Source organism: Lemur catta, chromosome 7 (assembly GCF_020740605.2).
Source record: "Lemur catta isolate mLemCat1 chromosome 7, mLemCat1.pri, whole genome shotgun sequence".
Taxonomy (NCBI): Eukaryota; Metazoa; Chordata; class Mammalia; order Primates; family Lemuridae; genus Lemur; species Lemur catta.
Genome location: NC_059134.1, coordinates 25,402,104 through 25,418,772, shown reverse-complemented (window position 1 = coordinate 25,418,772; position 16,669 = coordinate 25,402,104). Strand labels below are relative to the sequence as shown.

Sequence of the window (16,669 nt, the reverse complement as noted above, 5' to 3'; positions counted from 1 at the left end):
TCCTTAGCCCTAAACTCATTTCCTGTCCTCATCTTTCCCTTCTTTTCTTTTCTTTATTTTATTTGCTTAAATGTGACTTTCTTTCCTGGGGCAATCATTGCAAGAATGAAAAGAATGATGGTGCTGTTGGGAGATAATGTATCTCTCTGAGCTGAGGGGTTCTTCTATGAGTTAAATAATTTTCCTGATGAGCCCAGGTGATTCCTCCTGTCTACAGTCCTGGCATCTGACCATCACCCCTTGGCTGAGCATTACATACAGTTCGTGGCAACTCCTGCTATTACCCACCCCTTTCTCCTAGGCTCCCTTCGCCAGGAATTTCATCACTTCCCAGAACAGCCAAAATATTTGCAGTCTATTTCTCTCAGTTAGTGTTTAACCAAACATCTGTTATAAGGGGTGAGATGAACTTATGGTAAGAGGATTGCTAGCCTGAAACTCGGGCAGACCACGTCTGCAGGGTGGGAAGAGAGGGAAGGAGGGTGGGAGGCAGTGGCACAGAAGGGAGACACAATGGAATCTGGCTTCACCTCCAAGGACACTTATCTAAGCCATTTTAATCCTCGAGATTACCTAGAAAAATATTACAGCTTTGGGTCCAAACACTCTGCAGAAAACCAGATTCTCAGGCATCTTCTGAAAAATCTTTTCAAGATATTCTGCCTAGGTAAGTGTCTGTCTGTGTGTCTCCCCTCTTAAATATAAGCCATTTAGAGAGGGTCGCAGGGCATGACTGGGTTTGTGTGTAGTCAAGGTTATTTGCCAGTCCTTTTGGCACCCATTTACTTAACTAGGATAAAAACTAATGCTGGTTTAGCTATTTTGCAGTTCACAAAATGCTTTTATAGCCATTATCTCATTTGGTTACGTAAAAGGGAAACCAGAGGACCTAAGTGCTGTCCTTGAGTCTACATTGATTCACTAGGTGACTTCAGAGAGCCTTTTAACCTCAATGGACCACTTAAGAAATGGAGATTCTAGTACAGTATTATTCAGATCCCAACTCAAGGGAATGTTTTGAATATGCATGAGATAAAGACCTCCCAATATATGAAGAATTGGGTGCTTTTTGGAGAAAGATATTATATAAACTAATTTTTTTTTTAAAAATTAACTTTCCCTGAAAGTATTCCTTAATAGTTTTTACATTCTCTGTGTAACCACCTTTCTGGATCACTGGTCTATACAACAGAGAAATCTGTTTTTCTTTCTCCTAGACCTGAAAATAGCCCAACAACGTGCCTCCCCCCTGGATTCGGGAATGGAAAATGAAAACATGTTCTTTTTCTCTTCGACTTTTCATTTTATGCATGTTCAAGGTTTTTTCAAACTGAGGGGCTTTATTTAATTCAAGTGAGCCATTTTTAGTATTTTTGGTATTTGTGTTTTCTTTGATACACACTTCTTGTATCACTGTGATATAAATTACAGGGTTTCTTTTTAAAGATGTTTTAAAAAAAGATTTTGAGGGAAGAGTTTTAAGTAGAGCAGTGGTCTGTCTTTGGGGAGCTCCAGCACAATCCCAGTGAAGAGAATGTAAACTGAGCTCTGTCCGTCCCCCTACGATGCCTGATGCCCTTTCCTCATTGCCTCCTCCCACCCAGATGGTGTGAAGGGAGACCTCCTGATTGACATCGGCTCTGGCCCCACCATCTATCAGCTCCTGTCTGCGTGTGAGTCCTTCAAGGAGATCATCGTCTCTGACTACACGGACCAGAACCTGCAGGAGCTGAAGAAGTGGCTGAAGAAGGAGCCAGATGCTTTTGACTGGTCCCCAGTGGTGACCTACGTGTGTGATCTCGAAGGGAACAGGTAGAGAAACTGGTGTCTGCTTCTTGGCTTCCTGACGGTACCTGAATGACAGCTGACAGTAAAAGCATATATTTCTAAAGTTAACATATCTCATCATTTGTTAGGAGAGGGCTCTGATCTCCTAGCAAGACATCTCCCTCAAGAAATGAGTGCTAACACTTTTTGGGTCATGATTAACCAGCATTCATTCATTCAACAAACCTATATTGAGCACCTACTATGCACTATGGTATTAGCCACTGGGATGAAACAGTGGACAAACCAGAGGAGGGCCCTTCTCTCCTACAACTCACATCAGGAAAGGCAAGTGAGTGCCAGATCATTCAGGACTTTTTAGGCCAAGTTAAAGATTGCATACTTCAAGTGTAATGAGAAGACATTAGAGGTATAACCAGGAGGGTGATCAGACCCAGTATACATTGACAAGACCTCCCTGGCTGCTGCGTGGAGAATGGATTAGAGGGGTTTACAGCAGAACAAGAGATGCAGAAGGGAGACAATTCAGGTCCAGGTGAGAGACGATGGTGACTTGGACTATGGAGAGAAGTAGATGGTTTTAAGATTGATTTTTCAGCTAGAATGAATAATAGTTGGTAATGACTGGTTATGGGGAGTGAGGAGAGGGAAATGTCAAGGATGACCCCCATATTCCTGAACTTGAACAACAGCAAAATTGAGGTACCATTCCTGAATCCCAGGGATCAATATAAAATCATGAGGATTTAATATCTTCCTAAAGAAGATGCCTCTTCCACTCTCTTGTGGAAGTAATGGTCCCTTCATTTCTCTGTAATTGCATTTGTAATTGATGCCCATCAATTTGCTAACTTTTATTTATTTCTAAAAGTCAGTTTCTCTTCTGAAACTAACTCTAATGTCTGCTTCTATTTCTTTAACCTTCTGTTTTCTTTTAATGGTCTACTGACTGCTGGCATATTTCTTCCTCTTGAGGTTATTAGGAATATTCTAACTTTATATTTATTTTCTTTCATATTGTTGATAAACTGTCTTATTGGTAGTAACATGGATTGTCAAATGTAAGTTATCAAGGTGACTCATTGGTGGCACAATTCTTCATAAAATAGCAGTATGAATAAACTAGAGGTTTTATTTCTTTATTTTTTTCACAGTTAACATTTTTGCTATCCTCCAGAGTTGCTTAATTTCCACTGGGTTTACACTGATCTTTTATCCCTATTATCAGGCATAGTATGTCTTGAAATCAGGTAGTGTAAGTCCTCCAACTTGGTTTTTTTCAGGATTATTTTTGGCAATTGCAGTGCCATTATATTTTGATATAAACTTCAGAACAATCTTGTCAATTTCTCAAAAAAAGAAAAAAGGCCTACTGAGACTTAAAATGGGATTTCTTTGAATTTACAGATCAATTTAGGAGAATGGACATGTTAGCTCTCCAGTCCGTGAATGTAGTTTATCGCTTCATTTATTTAGGACTTCTTTAATTTCTCTCACCAATGTTTTATAGTTCTCATATTTTGCATATGTTTTGGTAAAATTTTCCTAAGTGTTTCATGTTTTTAATGCCATTGTTAATTGTATTTTTAAAATTTCATTTTTATTTCATTTTAGTAATTTTATTTTTGTTCCATTTGATAGTATATTAACATACGATTGATTTTGATTTATTGGCCTTGTGTACTATGACTTTGTGGACTTCACAAATTAATTTTAGTAGTGTTTTTTTTGTAGATTGCATAGGGTTTTCTATGCACAGTATTATATCATCTGCAAATAAAAACAGATTTGGGGGCGGGTTCAGTGGCTCACACCTGTAATCCTAGCACTCTGGGCTGCCAAGGTAGAAGGATCACTTAAGGTCAGGAGTTTGAGACCAGCCTGAGCAACAGCGACACCTGTCTCTACTACAAATAGAAAAAATTAGCTGAGTGTGGTAGTGTGTGCTTGTAGTCCCAGCTACTCAGGAGGCCGAGGCAGGAGGATTGCTGGAGCCCAGGAGTTTGAGGTTGCAGTCTGCTGTGATTCCACCACTGCACTGTAGCCTGGGTGACAGAGTGAGACTGTCTCAAAAAAAAAAAAAAAAAGGAAATTTATCCTTTGTTTTCCTAACCTCTTCGAAGTTTTTAATCAAATGTTGAATTTTGTCAAATTTTTTTGCATTTATTGAGATGGTCATATGATTTTTCTCCTTTATTCTGAAAGTGTGAATTATATTGCATAATTTTGAATGTTAAACCAAACTGGCATAACCCCTTGGTCATGAAGTATTATTCTTTTTATGTATTGCTGGATGTGATTTTCTAATATTTTGTTTAGGATTTTTACATCCATATTCATGAGGGATATTGAACTATATTTTTCTTTTCTTATAGTGTGCTTGGCGGGTTTTGATACCAGCATGATGCCAGAGTCATTAGATAAGTTGAGTGTGATTTCTCCCCCTCTATTTTCTGAAAGCATTTGTGTATTATTAGTATTGCTTCCATCTTAAATGATCGATAGAATTCATCTAGACTTGAGGAATTTTTTCATGTTTGGAAAGGTGTTTTTAATTACAATAGCAATTCTTTAATGGCTACTTGGATTTTCTGTTTCTTTTTTTGTCTGTTTTGATAAGTAATATTTTATAAGGAGTTTGTCCCTTTCATCCTGGTTTTCAACTTTATTGGCATAAAGATTTTTTACAATATCCTTTTAATACCTTTTATAGCTGTAGGATCTGTAGTGATCTCCTCTCTTTCATTCTTGATATTAGTAATTTGTCTTCTTTTTTTAAATCTTGATCAACTTCGCTAGAGATTGAGCAATTTTATTAATCTTTTAAAAAAACCAACTTTTGGCTTTGTTGATTTTTCTTTATTTTCTGTCCATTTTCTCCTTTCTTGGTTTCTGTTATTTTTTAAATTTTCTTTATTTTTAATTGTTTCTAGCTTTCTCAAATTTCTTGTTTTTAATTCTTTCTCTAGCTTTTTAAGATGGAAACTTAGGTCATTGATTTCACATATTTCTTTCTTCTAATGTGGCATTTAGAACTGCAAATTTTCTTCAGTACTGTTTAACTACCTCCCATGATTTTTGCATGTTATATTTTTATTATTATCCAATTCAGCATATTTTCTCATTTTTATTGTAATTTCTGTTTTGACCATAAATTATTTAGAATTGTGTTAATTTCCAAAAATTTTGGGATTTTTTTCAGATATCTTATTGCTATTCATTTCTAATTAAATTTTGTTGTAGTCAGAGATTTATTTTGTGGCCTAGCATATGTTCTATCTTGCTGAATATTATATGTGCTTTCTACATTGAAAAGAATGTACATTGTCCAATTGTAAATGTAATTTCTATAAATACCAATTAAATCAGGTAGATTGATAGTATTGCTCAAATTTTCTATATTCTTAGTGATTGTTTCCTTATTTATTCTACCAATTACTGAGAGAGAAGTGTTAACCTCTCACACCATGATTGTTGATTTATCCCTTACTTCCTATAGTTCTGTCAACATTTGCTTTATGCATTTTGAAGCCTTTTATTAGCTCTGTTATATACCTTTTTAGGATAGTTATGTATTCTTGATGAATTGACCATTTTATCATTATGAAATATCTCCCTTTATCTCTAGTAATACACTTTGTCTTGAAGTCTACTTTTTCAGATGTTCATAGAGTCACTCCAGCCTTCCTATGCCTGGTGTGTGCACAGTGTGGTAGGCAGCCTCGCAGATGGCTCCCAGTAATCTTTGTCTCACCCTGGTGTAATCCCCTCCCCTAGGATATTCGTTGGATTTAGTCAATTCTGACAAATTTGGTAGAATGCAGCATAGTGACAGAACATCTATTCTCAGATTAAGTTTTAAAAGACTACAGCACCACTATGCACCTATTAGAATGGCCAGAATCCAGAACACTGACAACCCAAATGCTGGAGAGGATGTGGAGCAACAGGAACTTTCATTCATTGCTGAAAGGAAGGCAGTTTGTTCCTTAAAAAACTCAACACACTCTTACCATTCAATCCAGCAATTGCACTCCTTGGTATTTACCCCCAAACGTTGAAAATTTATATCCACATGAAAAGCTGTACGCAGATATATAAAAGCCTTATATATAAGTATAACAGCCTTATTCATAATTGCCCCCAATTGGAAGCATCCAAGCTGTCTTTCAGTAGGTGAATGAATAAATGAACTGTGGTACATCCAGTAATAGTCCAATGGACTATTACTCAGTGCTTTAAAAAAAAACCAGGTGGGCTATCAAGCCATGAAAAAATATGAAGGAAACTTAAATTCATATTACTAAGTGACATAAGCCAATCTGAAAATTCTCCATACTATATGATTCCAACAATATGATACTCTGGAAAAGGCAAAACTATGGAGGAAGTAAAAAGATCAGAGGTTTGGAGGAGGAAGGGAGGCATAGGTGGGGCACAGAGGATTTTCAGGGCGGTGGGAGGGACTACTCTGTATGACACTACAATGATGGTCACATGGCAGTATGCATTTGTCCAAACCCATATAATGTACAATACCAAGAGTGACTCTTAATGTAAACTATGGACTTTGGGTGATAATAATGTCCCAATATAGGCCTTCTGCTCAATTTTGCAGTGAACCTAATACTGTTGGAAAAAATAAAGTTGATTAGAAAAAAAAAACGATAGCTTTTTACTGGGTGTTCTCTCTACTCTCACACACTTGTCCTGAGGAGTGAGCTTGGAAGCATATTTCTCCCCAGCTGAGCCTTCAAATGAGTCTGAATACTTGACCAATGCTCTGTGTGCAGCTTCATGAGAGACTGCACCAGAAGCACTTAGCTAATCTGTACCCAAATTTATGACCCATAGAAACTGTGAGATAAATGTTTGTAATTTTAAGCTGCTAAATTTGGGGGAAAATCTGTTCTGCAGCAATAGATAACTAATATACATGATGTATCTATATATCTTTTCCCATTCATTTGTCTTCCTACTGCCTGTGCTTTTATACTTTATTTTTTTGCAAATAGTATATAGTAGGTATTGCTTTTTAATCCAGACTGACAATTTCTGCTTTTTAACTGGATTGTTTAGTCCATTTACATTTAATGTAATGACTGAGATTATACAGTTAAGTTTAAATCTATCATCTTGGTATGTTTTCTATTTGTTCTATCTGATTGTTGTTCATCTGTGTCTTCCTTCCTGCTTCCTCTTGGTGAATGGAGTAATTTTTACTATTGCATTTAGTATAACTGTACATACTTTTAGTATTTCTTTTTATCTCCTTTATTAATCTCTTCTGTGTTTTGTGTGAGTTTGTGTGACTTTTCTAGAAATTGCAATAAGCATCGTTTTCTTTTTTTTTTTGAGACAGAGTCTCACTCTGTTGCCCGGGCTAGAGTGAGTGCCGTGGCGTCAGCCTCACTCACAGCAACCTCAAACTCCTGGGCTTAAGCGATCCTACTGCCTCAGCTTCCTGAGTAGCTGGGACTACAGGCATGTGCCACATGCCTGGCAAATTTTTTTTCTATATATATTTTTAGTTGGCCAGATAATTTCTTTCTATTTGTTTTTTTAGTAGAGATGGGGTCTCGCTCTTGCTCAGGCTGGTCTCAAACTCCTGACCTTGAGCGATCCACCCACCTCGGCCTCCCAGAGTGCTAGGATTACAGCACCTCGCCTGGCCGCAATAAGCATCCTTAACATATCTATTACCTCAGGAACAATGTAAGATGTTACAATAGTGTAATTTCCTTAACCCACTCTTCTGCTCCTTATGATCTTGTTGTCATATATCTTATTCCTATGTATAGTATAACACTACAAGGCATTTTATTATTCTGCTTTTAACAGGCAGTAGTGTTTTTATTTATTTTTATTTTTTATCATTTTATTTTTAATTATGATAAAAAATTTACCCTATTAACTATTTTTAAGTGTGCAGCTCAGAAACCTTAAGTATATTCACACAAATCAGTAGTGTTGTAAGCAATATATATAACAATATATATTCAACGTGAGGAATTTGGACTGAATATTTGTGTCCCCTCCAAATTCCTATGCTGAAATCCTAACCCCCAATGTGATAGTTAGCAGGTGGGGACTTTAGGAGCTAATTACATCATAAGGGTAAAGCCCTCACGGATGGGATTAGGGCTTTTATAAAAGGGACCCCAGAGAGCTCTCTAGCTCTCCTTCTGCCATGTGAAGACACAATGAAAAGTCAGCTCTCTGCAACCCAGAAGAGTGTCTTCACCAGAGCCACACCATGCTGGCATCCTGATCTCAGACCTCCAGCCTCTGGAATTGTGAGAAGTATACGTCTATTGTTTTTAAGCTACCCAGTCTATGGCATTCTATTTTAGGAGCCCAAACTGGCTAGTATTATTTATATATATAAAATCTTTTTTATTTACCCACATATCTTTCTTGTCTAGTATTCTTTATTCCTTTCTGCAGATCTAAGCTTGTGTCTGGCATGATTTTTCTTCACCCAAAGAACTTCTTTTAATATTACTTATAAGGCAGGTCTGCTGGAGACAAATTCTCTTAACTCACCAAGTCAGATAAGAATCAGTAAATTTTTTTTTTGCTTCCTGATAATTTGAAGAATTTAGCAACTTTCAATACCCAAAGTCCCTCTGGCATCTCTCATCTTGTATTTGTTATTACAATCTGAAATTGTTAAATTCAAACATTGTAATTAAAAATATTATTTTTATATTTTCTTTCAAGATCAGTTTGGACATTTGCTTTTGTTTTGTAATCATATTTACAAATACTTGGACATATTTTATGCTCATTTTATACAACTTTTCTTGTTACTGAATTTTTAATTTTGATTCATCTTTCAACTGAATAGGTCTTCAAATAATTTTTATTTTATTTATTTATTTATTTATTTTTTGAGATAGAGTCTCACTCTATTGCCCGTGGCATCAGCCTAGCTCACAGCAACCTCAAACTCCTGGGCTTAAGCAACCCTTCTGCCTCAGCCTCCCGAGTAGCTGGGACTACAGGTATGTGCCACCATGCCCGGCTAATTTTTTTGTATATATATATTTAGCTGTCCAGATCATTTCTTTCTATTTTTAGTAGAGACAGGGTCTCGCTCTTGCTCAGGCTGGTCTCAAACTCTTGACCTCGAGCAATCCTCCCACCTCGGCTTCCTAGAGTGCTAGGATTACAGACGTGAGCCACCGTGCCCGACCCAAATAATTTTTTCAAGAAGAACACCTAGTGACACATTTTCTAACTCCATGCATATATAAGAATGTATTTTTGTTGCCCTTACACATTAACAATATCCTAAAATTGTTTAATATTGCTTAAATATTGAGCCTTTTTTTGGCATTTAGTAAGAAGTGGACAGAGGCTATTTTCATATGCCATTTTAATCTTTAAATCCCTTACTTGGGATTTTATGCTGGGTATAGCCTTCAAAGTAAAGATATATTTTTAGAAATAAAAATAATTTGATACTTTTTTTTTCTGTTGACTATGTGATTCCACAGAATGAAACTGATATTAACTAGAAAACAAACTGCAGGTATGAGGATGTGGACGATATCCAAAATTATTCAATAAATAAGAAATTTTCCAGGATTTATAGAATTTCAGGGAAAGTTTATTAAAAAAACCCAAGTCCTCAGTCATTGTTAGACAACATACCTTTCCAAAGTCCAGATCATATGTCAAGAAGGCTTTCAAAGCGTTGTTCTCAATTTCCCTAGCCGTCACAGGCCTTTCCATCTCATTCAGAAATAAACCCTTACAATCTACCAGGATACTAAAAGCATTACTTATCTCATGCCCGAATTGTCAGCTTGGAACAATTGGCTCTTGAGACACTGGCCCTTCTCAATTGCTCTGTTAGAATAAGGAACTGTATTTTTGGCAGTAAATTTCTGCCTTCTTACCCTTATCCTTGCGCTAGATCCTGTGGCTTTAACTATTTTAAGAACGATAGTGATCCCCATTCAACTTACATCTTTCTTGCATCTTCAAGTAACTCTATCAACCTACAACCTATTTTCCCCAAGATGATTTCTTCTTTATCTGAAGCTCTTTCTCATGCTGATAGCTGCCAAAGATATTGTGAGCTTTCTCCTGTTCCTCTGCCTTTACAGTGTGACTCATGCATTTAAATACCACTCATTTTTAGAACTATGAGAAACGTTGTAAGGCATCAGTACCAAATTCTTGCCTCATGCTGTTCATTTATTAAGTCAGAAAGTCAAACGCTAAGATATAACTACTCAAGCTTCTAACATGAACAGAGGAAAATGAGCTTTTTCCTTAAGAAATCGTAGAAACAGTATTAATTAACTTCCAGCCTCCGGAACATGGAACATATGGCTTAGACTTTTGGCCCCCAGACTAGCGGCTTTGACGTCATGCGGGGCCTTTTAGAAATGCAGACTCTTGCTGGGCGCAGTGGCTCACACCTGTAATCCTAAACACTTTGGGAGGGTGAAGCAGGAAGATTGCTTGAGCCCAGGAGTTTGAGGTTGCTGTGAGCTAGGCTGATGCCACGGCACTCTAGCCTGGGCAACAGAGCAAGACTCTGTCTCAAAAAAAAGAAAAAGAAATGCAGACTCTTGGGCCCCCTTGGCTGCCCACAGAATCAGAATCTGCACTTTGACAGGATCTGTTGGCGGTTGTGTGCACATTACAGTTGGAGAAGCACCGGTGTCTAGATCGGGGCTTCCCACCAGGTGTGCTGGGGCACATAGGTGGGTGGGAATGAGTTAGAGATGTGCTGTTCCAGCTGTTCTTCTCAGCCCTCTGCGCAGCCGGGTGAGACCTGGAGAGACTGGAGCCCCTCCTGGTTGCCTCTGTAGCGAGCAGCTCCTTTACTTAACCTCAGCATACCCAAGAGAAGAAAGCTTGAGTAGCGGTCAAGGTGGCAGTTCTCTGAAGTAAATGGTCTCTGTACTAAGATCTCCATATCTATTTAAAAAGATGTTCGTATGTTGTCCGAAAATACATGCAGTTGTGCCAAATGTGTTCCACAAACTAATGAACCACCTCTGTTCCTCAAAGTGTCTCTGGATTTTCATGGTTGCAAAAGGATATTGATATTCTTTTTCAAATTCAAGCTCTTGATGATCATGATGATGGTTTCAGTGATGCCCAGGAAGTTTCTGCCTTTTATAAGGACGCCTCTCTCTTAAATAGGTGTGCTCACTGCATTATCTCTCGGGGGAAAATTAACAGGGCAAGTTTAGAAACCTTCAACTAGCCATTTCCTTCAATCTGTAAATATTAGTACTCATGTATCTCAATGCACTTCAAATACAATGTGTCCAAAAGAGAACTATGACCTACTCCAGATGAGCTTCATTTCTGGTACTTGTAGCTCCTTGAATGGCACCATCATATAATTAATTGGACAAGCCAGGACCTAGAAGTCAATCTAGTCATCTCCCTCTCTGTTATGTTCTATGTCTGATCTAGCACCAAGTTCTGCCCATTTTAGTTCCTGAATTCCTCTCCAACCAGTATCTTTCTTCTAGGGCTTACCATCACCTGGTCCAAGCTACCCTCCTCTCTCCTAACTGACCTCCCCCCCGACTCAGTTCTTTTCTACTCTGTGGCCCAAGTGATCATCTCAAAATGTCAACTGGATCATGTCACTCCCTTCCTTATCATTCCTTAATGACTTTCAATGGCTTCCAGGATAAAAAGCAAAATTCCTAACATGGTCCACAAAACCCTGCCTCATCCAGCACCTGCTGACCTGTTTGCCTCACACTCCAGCCACATTGGCTTTCTCCTCTCCAGGAGAGGATTCCAGGCAAGACCGTAATCTCCATGAGGATAGGATCTGTTTCTCATTTGTTCATCCTGTGTCCCCTGTGCCCAGCAGACTTCCTGTCACATAATAGAGGTTCACAACATATTTGTAAAATGAATGAATGCATGCATTTTGCTTTTCAGACTCTCCCTCCTAGGAGGACTATCACCTGATTCAGGTGTGGTCTGCACCAGAGGTTTACCAATGATTATTCCTTGCTCTTAACAATTCTTACAATGACATCCAAGCTTATTTAGCCTTGATTTCCTTGACATGTTTTGATGGTTCTCTTCCAGGAGGACCTGCAGGAACCTCTGGGGATGGGGCCTGGGGGGAGGTGAGTGCAACTGGAAAAAGCTTGTTCAGGAGCTTCTGAACCACCACCTGCCTTGCCCAGACAGGGCAGGAAGAGCTTCCTCTCAATCCCAGGCTAATTACCTGGAATGCGGGAAGGCATTCTCACAGAGCCTTCTTCCCAGCAGCCCTCCTCTTACTCTTTCATTCCTCGCTCCCCACGTCCCTCAGGCTTTTATTGACAGCATATTTACAGAGGAAATTGCTGCGTTTTTTGCATATTGATTCATTTGAAAGAGCAGATCTTTAGAACTAGAGAAATGGCCACACTGCTGTTCGCTCTCTGTAAAGCAGCACAGCACTTTTCTTGTGTGTGTTTATTGCCTGCCCCTCGAGCTAGACGTGAGGCTGAGTGGTAACGGCCGGGGCCTCCTGTGAGCCCATCCCCCCCGAGGTGCACCTGCAGCCCCAAGGGGCCCCAAGGAACAGCCTTTGCGTAGCTGCCCTGGCAACCCAGTCCCCAGCGTTTGCTGTGTGTCCAAAGGAAAGCAGGTATCTACGACAGTGGGTGTTCTAACAAATTCCCCTCTCAAATTGTCACATTCCCTGCGAGCTTTCCAGACTTCACAGTGTGTCTCACAGTTTGGGAGCAATTTCCATCATCGTCTGTCTGGCAAGTACTAGTTCTGTGGTAACTTGTGTCTTTAAAATAGCTTAATACAGAAGAGGGAACAGAAGTCCATTCTGCTTCTGATGTAACCAAATACATATTTCCAAAATGTTGCCAATGATCCTCTGATCATTTTTAAACGCATCCCAAAGAACACTATGTTGTCACTATTTTGGCTTTTGGTATACAGTTAAGTTATCCGCATGTGCAGATAGGTTATTTAAAATTTTCTGTTCCAGATTAATTTACCTTTCCAAATCCATGTTTCTCACAGACTTCCAATGTGTTGAATTATTACTTTTATTCTTAAAATGTTCTATCAAATTATTCGTGTTCTATCAAGGCTGACTGGCAGCTTTGTAACTAGTTTCCCTCCCTTTAGAATGACTAACTGTCCCAGTTTGCCCTGGACTGCAAGGGGCACCAGGATATGGGATTTTCAATGCTAAAACCAGAAAAGTCCAAGACAAATCAGGACAATTTTTTTTTTTTTTTTTTGAGACAGGGTCTCACTCTGTTGCTTAGGCTAGAGTGCAGTAGCATCACCATAGCTCACTGCAACCTCAACCTTCTGGGCTCAAGTGATCCTTCGGCCTCGGCCTCCCAAAGTGCTGGGATTCCAGGCGTGAGCCACCATGTCTGGCCCAAGGACAATTTTTATTCTCTATCTAGATAGCAGTTTAGTGGTTGGTAGGAATTCCCTGAAAACAACACCCTACTAAGCTTGTCTCTCTCTCTTTTTTAATATAATAGCTTATTGAGATATAACTCACATACCATACAATTAATGCACCCATTTAAAGTGTCCAATTCAATGGTTTTGAGTATGCTTACAGAGTTATGCAACTTTCACCACAATTTTAGAACATTTTCACAATTCCCAAAAGAAACTCTATACTCATTAGCAGTCACTCTCATTTCCCCCTCAAATCCCTCAGCCCCTGGCAACCACTGGTCTGCTTTCAGTCTCTATAGTTTGCCTTTTCTGGACATTTCCTATAAATGGAATCATACGACATGTGGCCTTTCGGTTCTGCTTTTTCCATTTAGTATAATGTCTGCAGGGTTCACCCGTGTTGTAGCATGTGTCAGAACATTTTTTTTGTTGCAGAATAATATTCCATTGTATGTATATACCACATTTTATTTATCTATTTATAAGTTGATGGATATTTGGATTATTTTCACCTTTTGGCTATTTATGAACATTCATATATAGGTTTTTGTGTGGATATATGTTTTTCATTTCTCTTGAGTATATACGTCGGTGGAATTCCTGGGTCATGTGGTCACTCTATGCTTAATTTTTTGAGGAACTGCCAGACTATTTTCCTAATTAGCTGGACTATTTTACATTCTCACCGGCAGGGTATGTAGGCTCCAGTTTCTGCGCATTCTTGCCAACATTTGTTATTATCTGTCTTTTTTATTCTAGCCATCCTGGGGGATGTGAAGTGGTAGCTCATGGTTTTGATTTGCGTTTGTCTGATGGCCAGTGATGTTGAGCATCTTTTCATATGATTATTGCTAAGATTCTTAAATGGAAAATAACCGATCATATGCACCAGGCTTAAGATTTTAACTGAATATTTAAATTAGATGCCCACAGCTAATTTCTACTATCTCACATCATTTGACCTGGAGGTAAATCTGCAAGTTTTATTTAAATCATTGCCTTTTCCTCATCACCAGAAATGGTCCCAGTGTAAGTCTCTCTCTCACTTGCTCTGAGGCTGGGCCATGCTCTGCCATCTTCATCAAGCCTTGTTGCCCAAGCGGCCGTCTTCTCCTGGCATCTGAGTGTGAGACCGGATCTGCTCCCCAGGGCTTTGCTGATTAACTTCCCCTAAGGGTGCAGTACCTAGCGGTCACTCCTGTTCCTAGGGCTCTGTGGCCCGGGGCCTGGCCCTTTGCACACTCTAGGTTTCTTCTCTTTCTCTCACCTTTCAGATTTTCCCCGACTTCTTTCTCCTTTGTCTGCCCCTCTCCAGTTTCTCTTGTGTGCTGTATGTGTCTATTTAATTTTGATCACTTGTTAGTTTGTTCTTCATTCCTCCCCTAACAAATTCAAATAGTATCTAAGCCACTATATCCCAGCACCTGTGCCACCTCTTCTCCTCTCATTAGCTGATTTTCTCTCAAGAAATGCCATTGATGTGGCAGAAAAGGGACAGGATTCCTGTTCCCGGCAAGGCTACCAAGAAAATGATCTCTGTCAGAACACATTCTCTCTCAGCAATACCTTTCGGAGCCTGAGAATGGAAACCTGTGGTTTTCTTCTCTCCAGGAGGGCCCTGTCCACAGCTGTGGGGTAGTGACCAACAGTTTCTAAAAACGTCCATGGGGGCCTCACGCCTCTACTGATCAGCAACTACTATTGATACAAAGGTAATGTCTCCGCATATCAAACCCATTATTATTACCTGCTACGTATGGGTCAGATGGCCACAACCTTACAGTCTGACAGAGCAGACGAGGACAATAATAATAATAGCAAAGCATAATAAGCGAGCCAGGTACTATCCTAAGCAATGGAGGAAGAGTAATTCCATGCAGGGCAGTCCAGGGTAGCAGCAGGCAGGAAGGTATTAATATTATTATTATCATTTCTATGCTATGCCTCACTTTACAAAGCGCTTTAACCCAGCTCAGCAAAATAGGGTCACAGTCAAATGCCACAAAGGTCCCTCATTTCTTCCTCTTCTGTTTTCTCAATAGAGGTGGCCCCAGGGATGTACATTTGGGGCAACACCGCCATTGTGAGCCTCAGCCCAAGGGATCTGGGGCCTGGGGTAGCAAACGTTTGTGCGCTTGTGTTTTTCAGAGTCAAGGGGCCAGAGAAGGAGGAGAAGTTGAGGCAGACGGTGACGCAGGTCCTGAAGTGCGACGTGACCCAGAGCCAGCCGCTGGGCGCCGTGTCCCTGCAGGCGGCCGACTGCCTGCTCAGCACGCTGTGCCTGGACGCCGCCTGCCCCGACCTCCCCACCTACCGCACCGCCCTCCGCAACCTCAGGAGCCTGCTCAAGCCGGGGGGCTTCCTGGTGGTGGCGGACGTGCTGAAGTGCAGCCACTACATGATTGGCGAGCAGAGGTTCTCCAGCCTGGCCGTGGACCGCGAGGCGGTGGAGGCCGCGGTGAGAGAGGCCGGCTACGCGATCGAGCAGTTCGAGGTGATCTCTCAAAATTACTCTTCCACCCTGGCCAATAACGAAGGACTTTTCTTCCTGGTGGGGCGGAAGCTGAGCAGATCGACATGACACCTGTGATCTCAATTAAAGCAATTCCTTTGACCTGCCCGGTGTTCTTCAGTCCTTGGTTCTGACCGCCACGGGTCATCGTGCTGAGTCAAGGTTAAGCGGCCGGGGCCAGGAAGTGCGTCTAGGACGCGGCTGGAGCGGTCAGTCTGGGAACAATTCGGTGACCGCCTATTCAGTGCGCCACCCGTGTGCTGGTGCTAGGGGACCAGTCTGCACTGCCTGTGTTTACAGAACACCTCACTTCCCTAAACGTCCAGTTATGGGGGCTCAAACCCACACCTGCCTACAGAGGGTGTCTGCAGTTATTCACTCGTAGTTTCCCAGGGGACCTTCTGCCTCCTCCTCTCCTGGAAACAAGCTTCTCCTGCTCTTCAACTCTTGCCTTCTTCTCCCTGGAGAAGGCTACCACACCCTAGTCTTCGCTGGTGATTGGGCTGCCCCGGCCATAGCCGTTCTTCTGCTGGCTCCACTCTGGCCTCAGAGGTCAGAAAACAGCTGTCCAGCACTTCTGTTCACCCCAGCAATCCAATTTTTTATTAAGCTGCAAAGATCATTCCATTTTCAAATTCTCGCTCTGCCATATATTAGCCATTTCTCCTTAGGCAAGTTATGTAAGTGTGCCTCAGTTTCCTCATCTGTAAAATGAGATTAAAATAGAACTTCTTAGTAAGAGAATTAGAATGATTTGCTCCCTACATGGGACCTAGGATAATGCTTGGTACTTGATAAGCATTCAGTCACTGTTAGCTATAATCAATATTATCATACTTATCACCTTTGGTATTGGTTGCCAAAGCAGCTGAGAAAAGAGGTCTCAATCTCCAAGTAGCAGAGCCCAGTTGCTGTTCTGGGCTCAGGCACCCAGGCTCTTTC

The 16,669-nt window shown here is 40.5% G+C and overlaps 1 protein-coding gene across 1 annotated transcript; it reads left to right on the top strand.

The window, feature by feature from the left end:
- The first annotated feature begins 213 nt into the window (after positions 1 to 213).
- NNMT (nicotinamide N-methyltransferase) lies at positions 214 to 15,834 on the top strand. The gene is made up of 3 exons (XM_045556528.1): positions 214 to 667; positions 1,605 to 1,812; positions 15,364 to 15,834. Exons 1-3 carry the CDS (start codon positions 514 to 516, stop codon positions 15,794 to 15,796), a joined length of 795 nt encoding a protein of 264 aa, XP_045412484.1. The 5' UTR covers positions 214 to 513; the 3' UTR covers positions 15,797 to 15,834.
- The last annotated feature ends 835 nt before the right edge of the window (positions 15,835 to 16,669 follow it).

Coding starts and splice junctions, on each gene's coding strand:
- NNMT (XM_045556528.1), top strand. CDS start 514: ATGGAATCTGGCTTCACCTCCAAGGACACTTATCTAAGCCATTTTAAT. Junction 668..1,604: donor TTTCAAGATATTCTGCCTAG/GTAAGTGTCTGT, acceptor CCTCCCACCCAG/ATGGTGTGAAGGGAGACCTC. Junction 1,813..15,363: donor TGTGATCTCGAAGGGAACAG/GTAGAGAAACTG, acceptor TGTGTTTTTCAG/AGTCAAGGGGCCAGAGAAGG.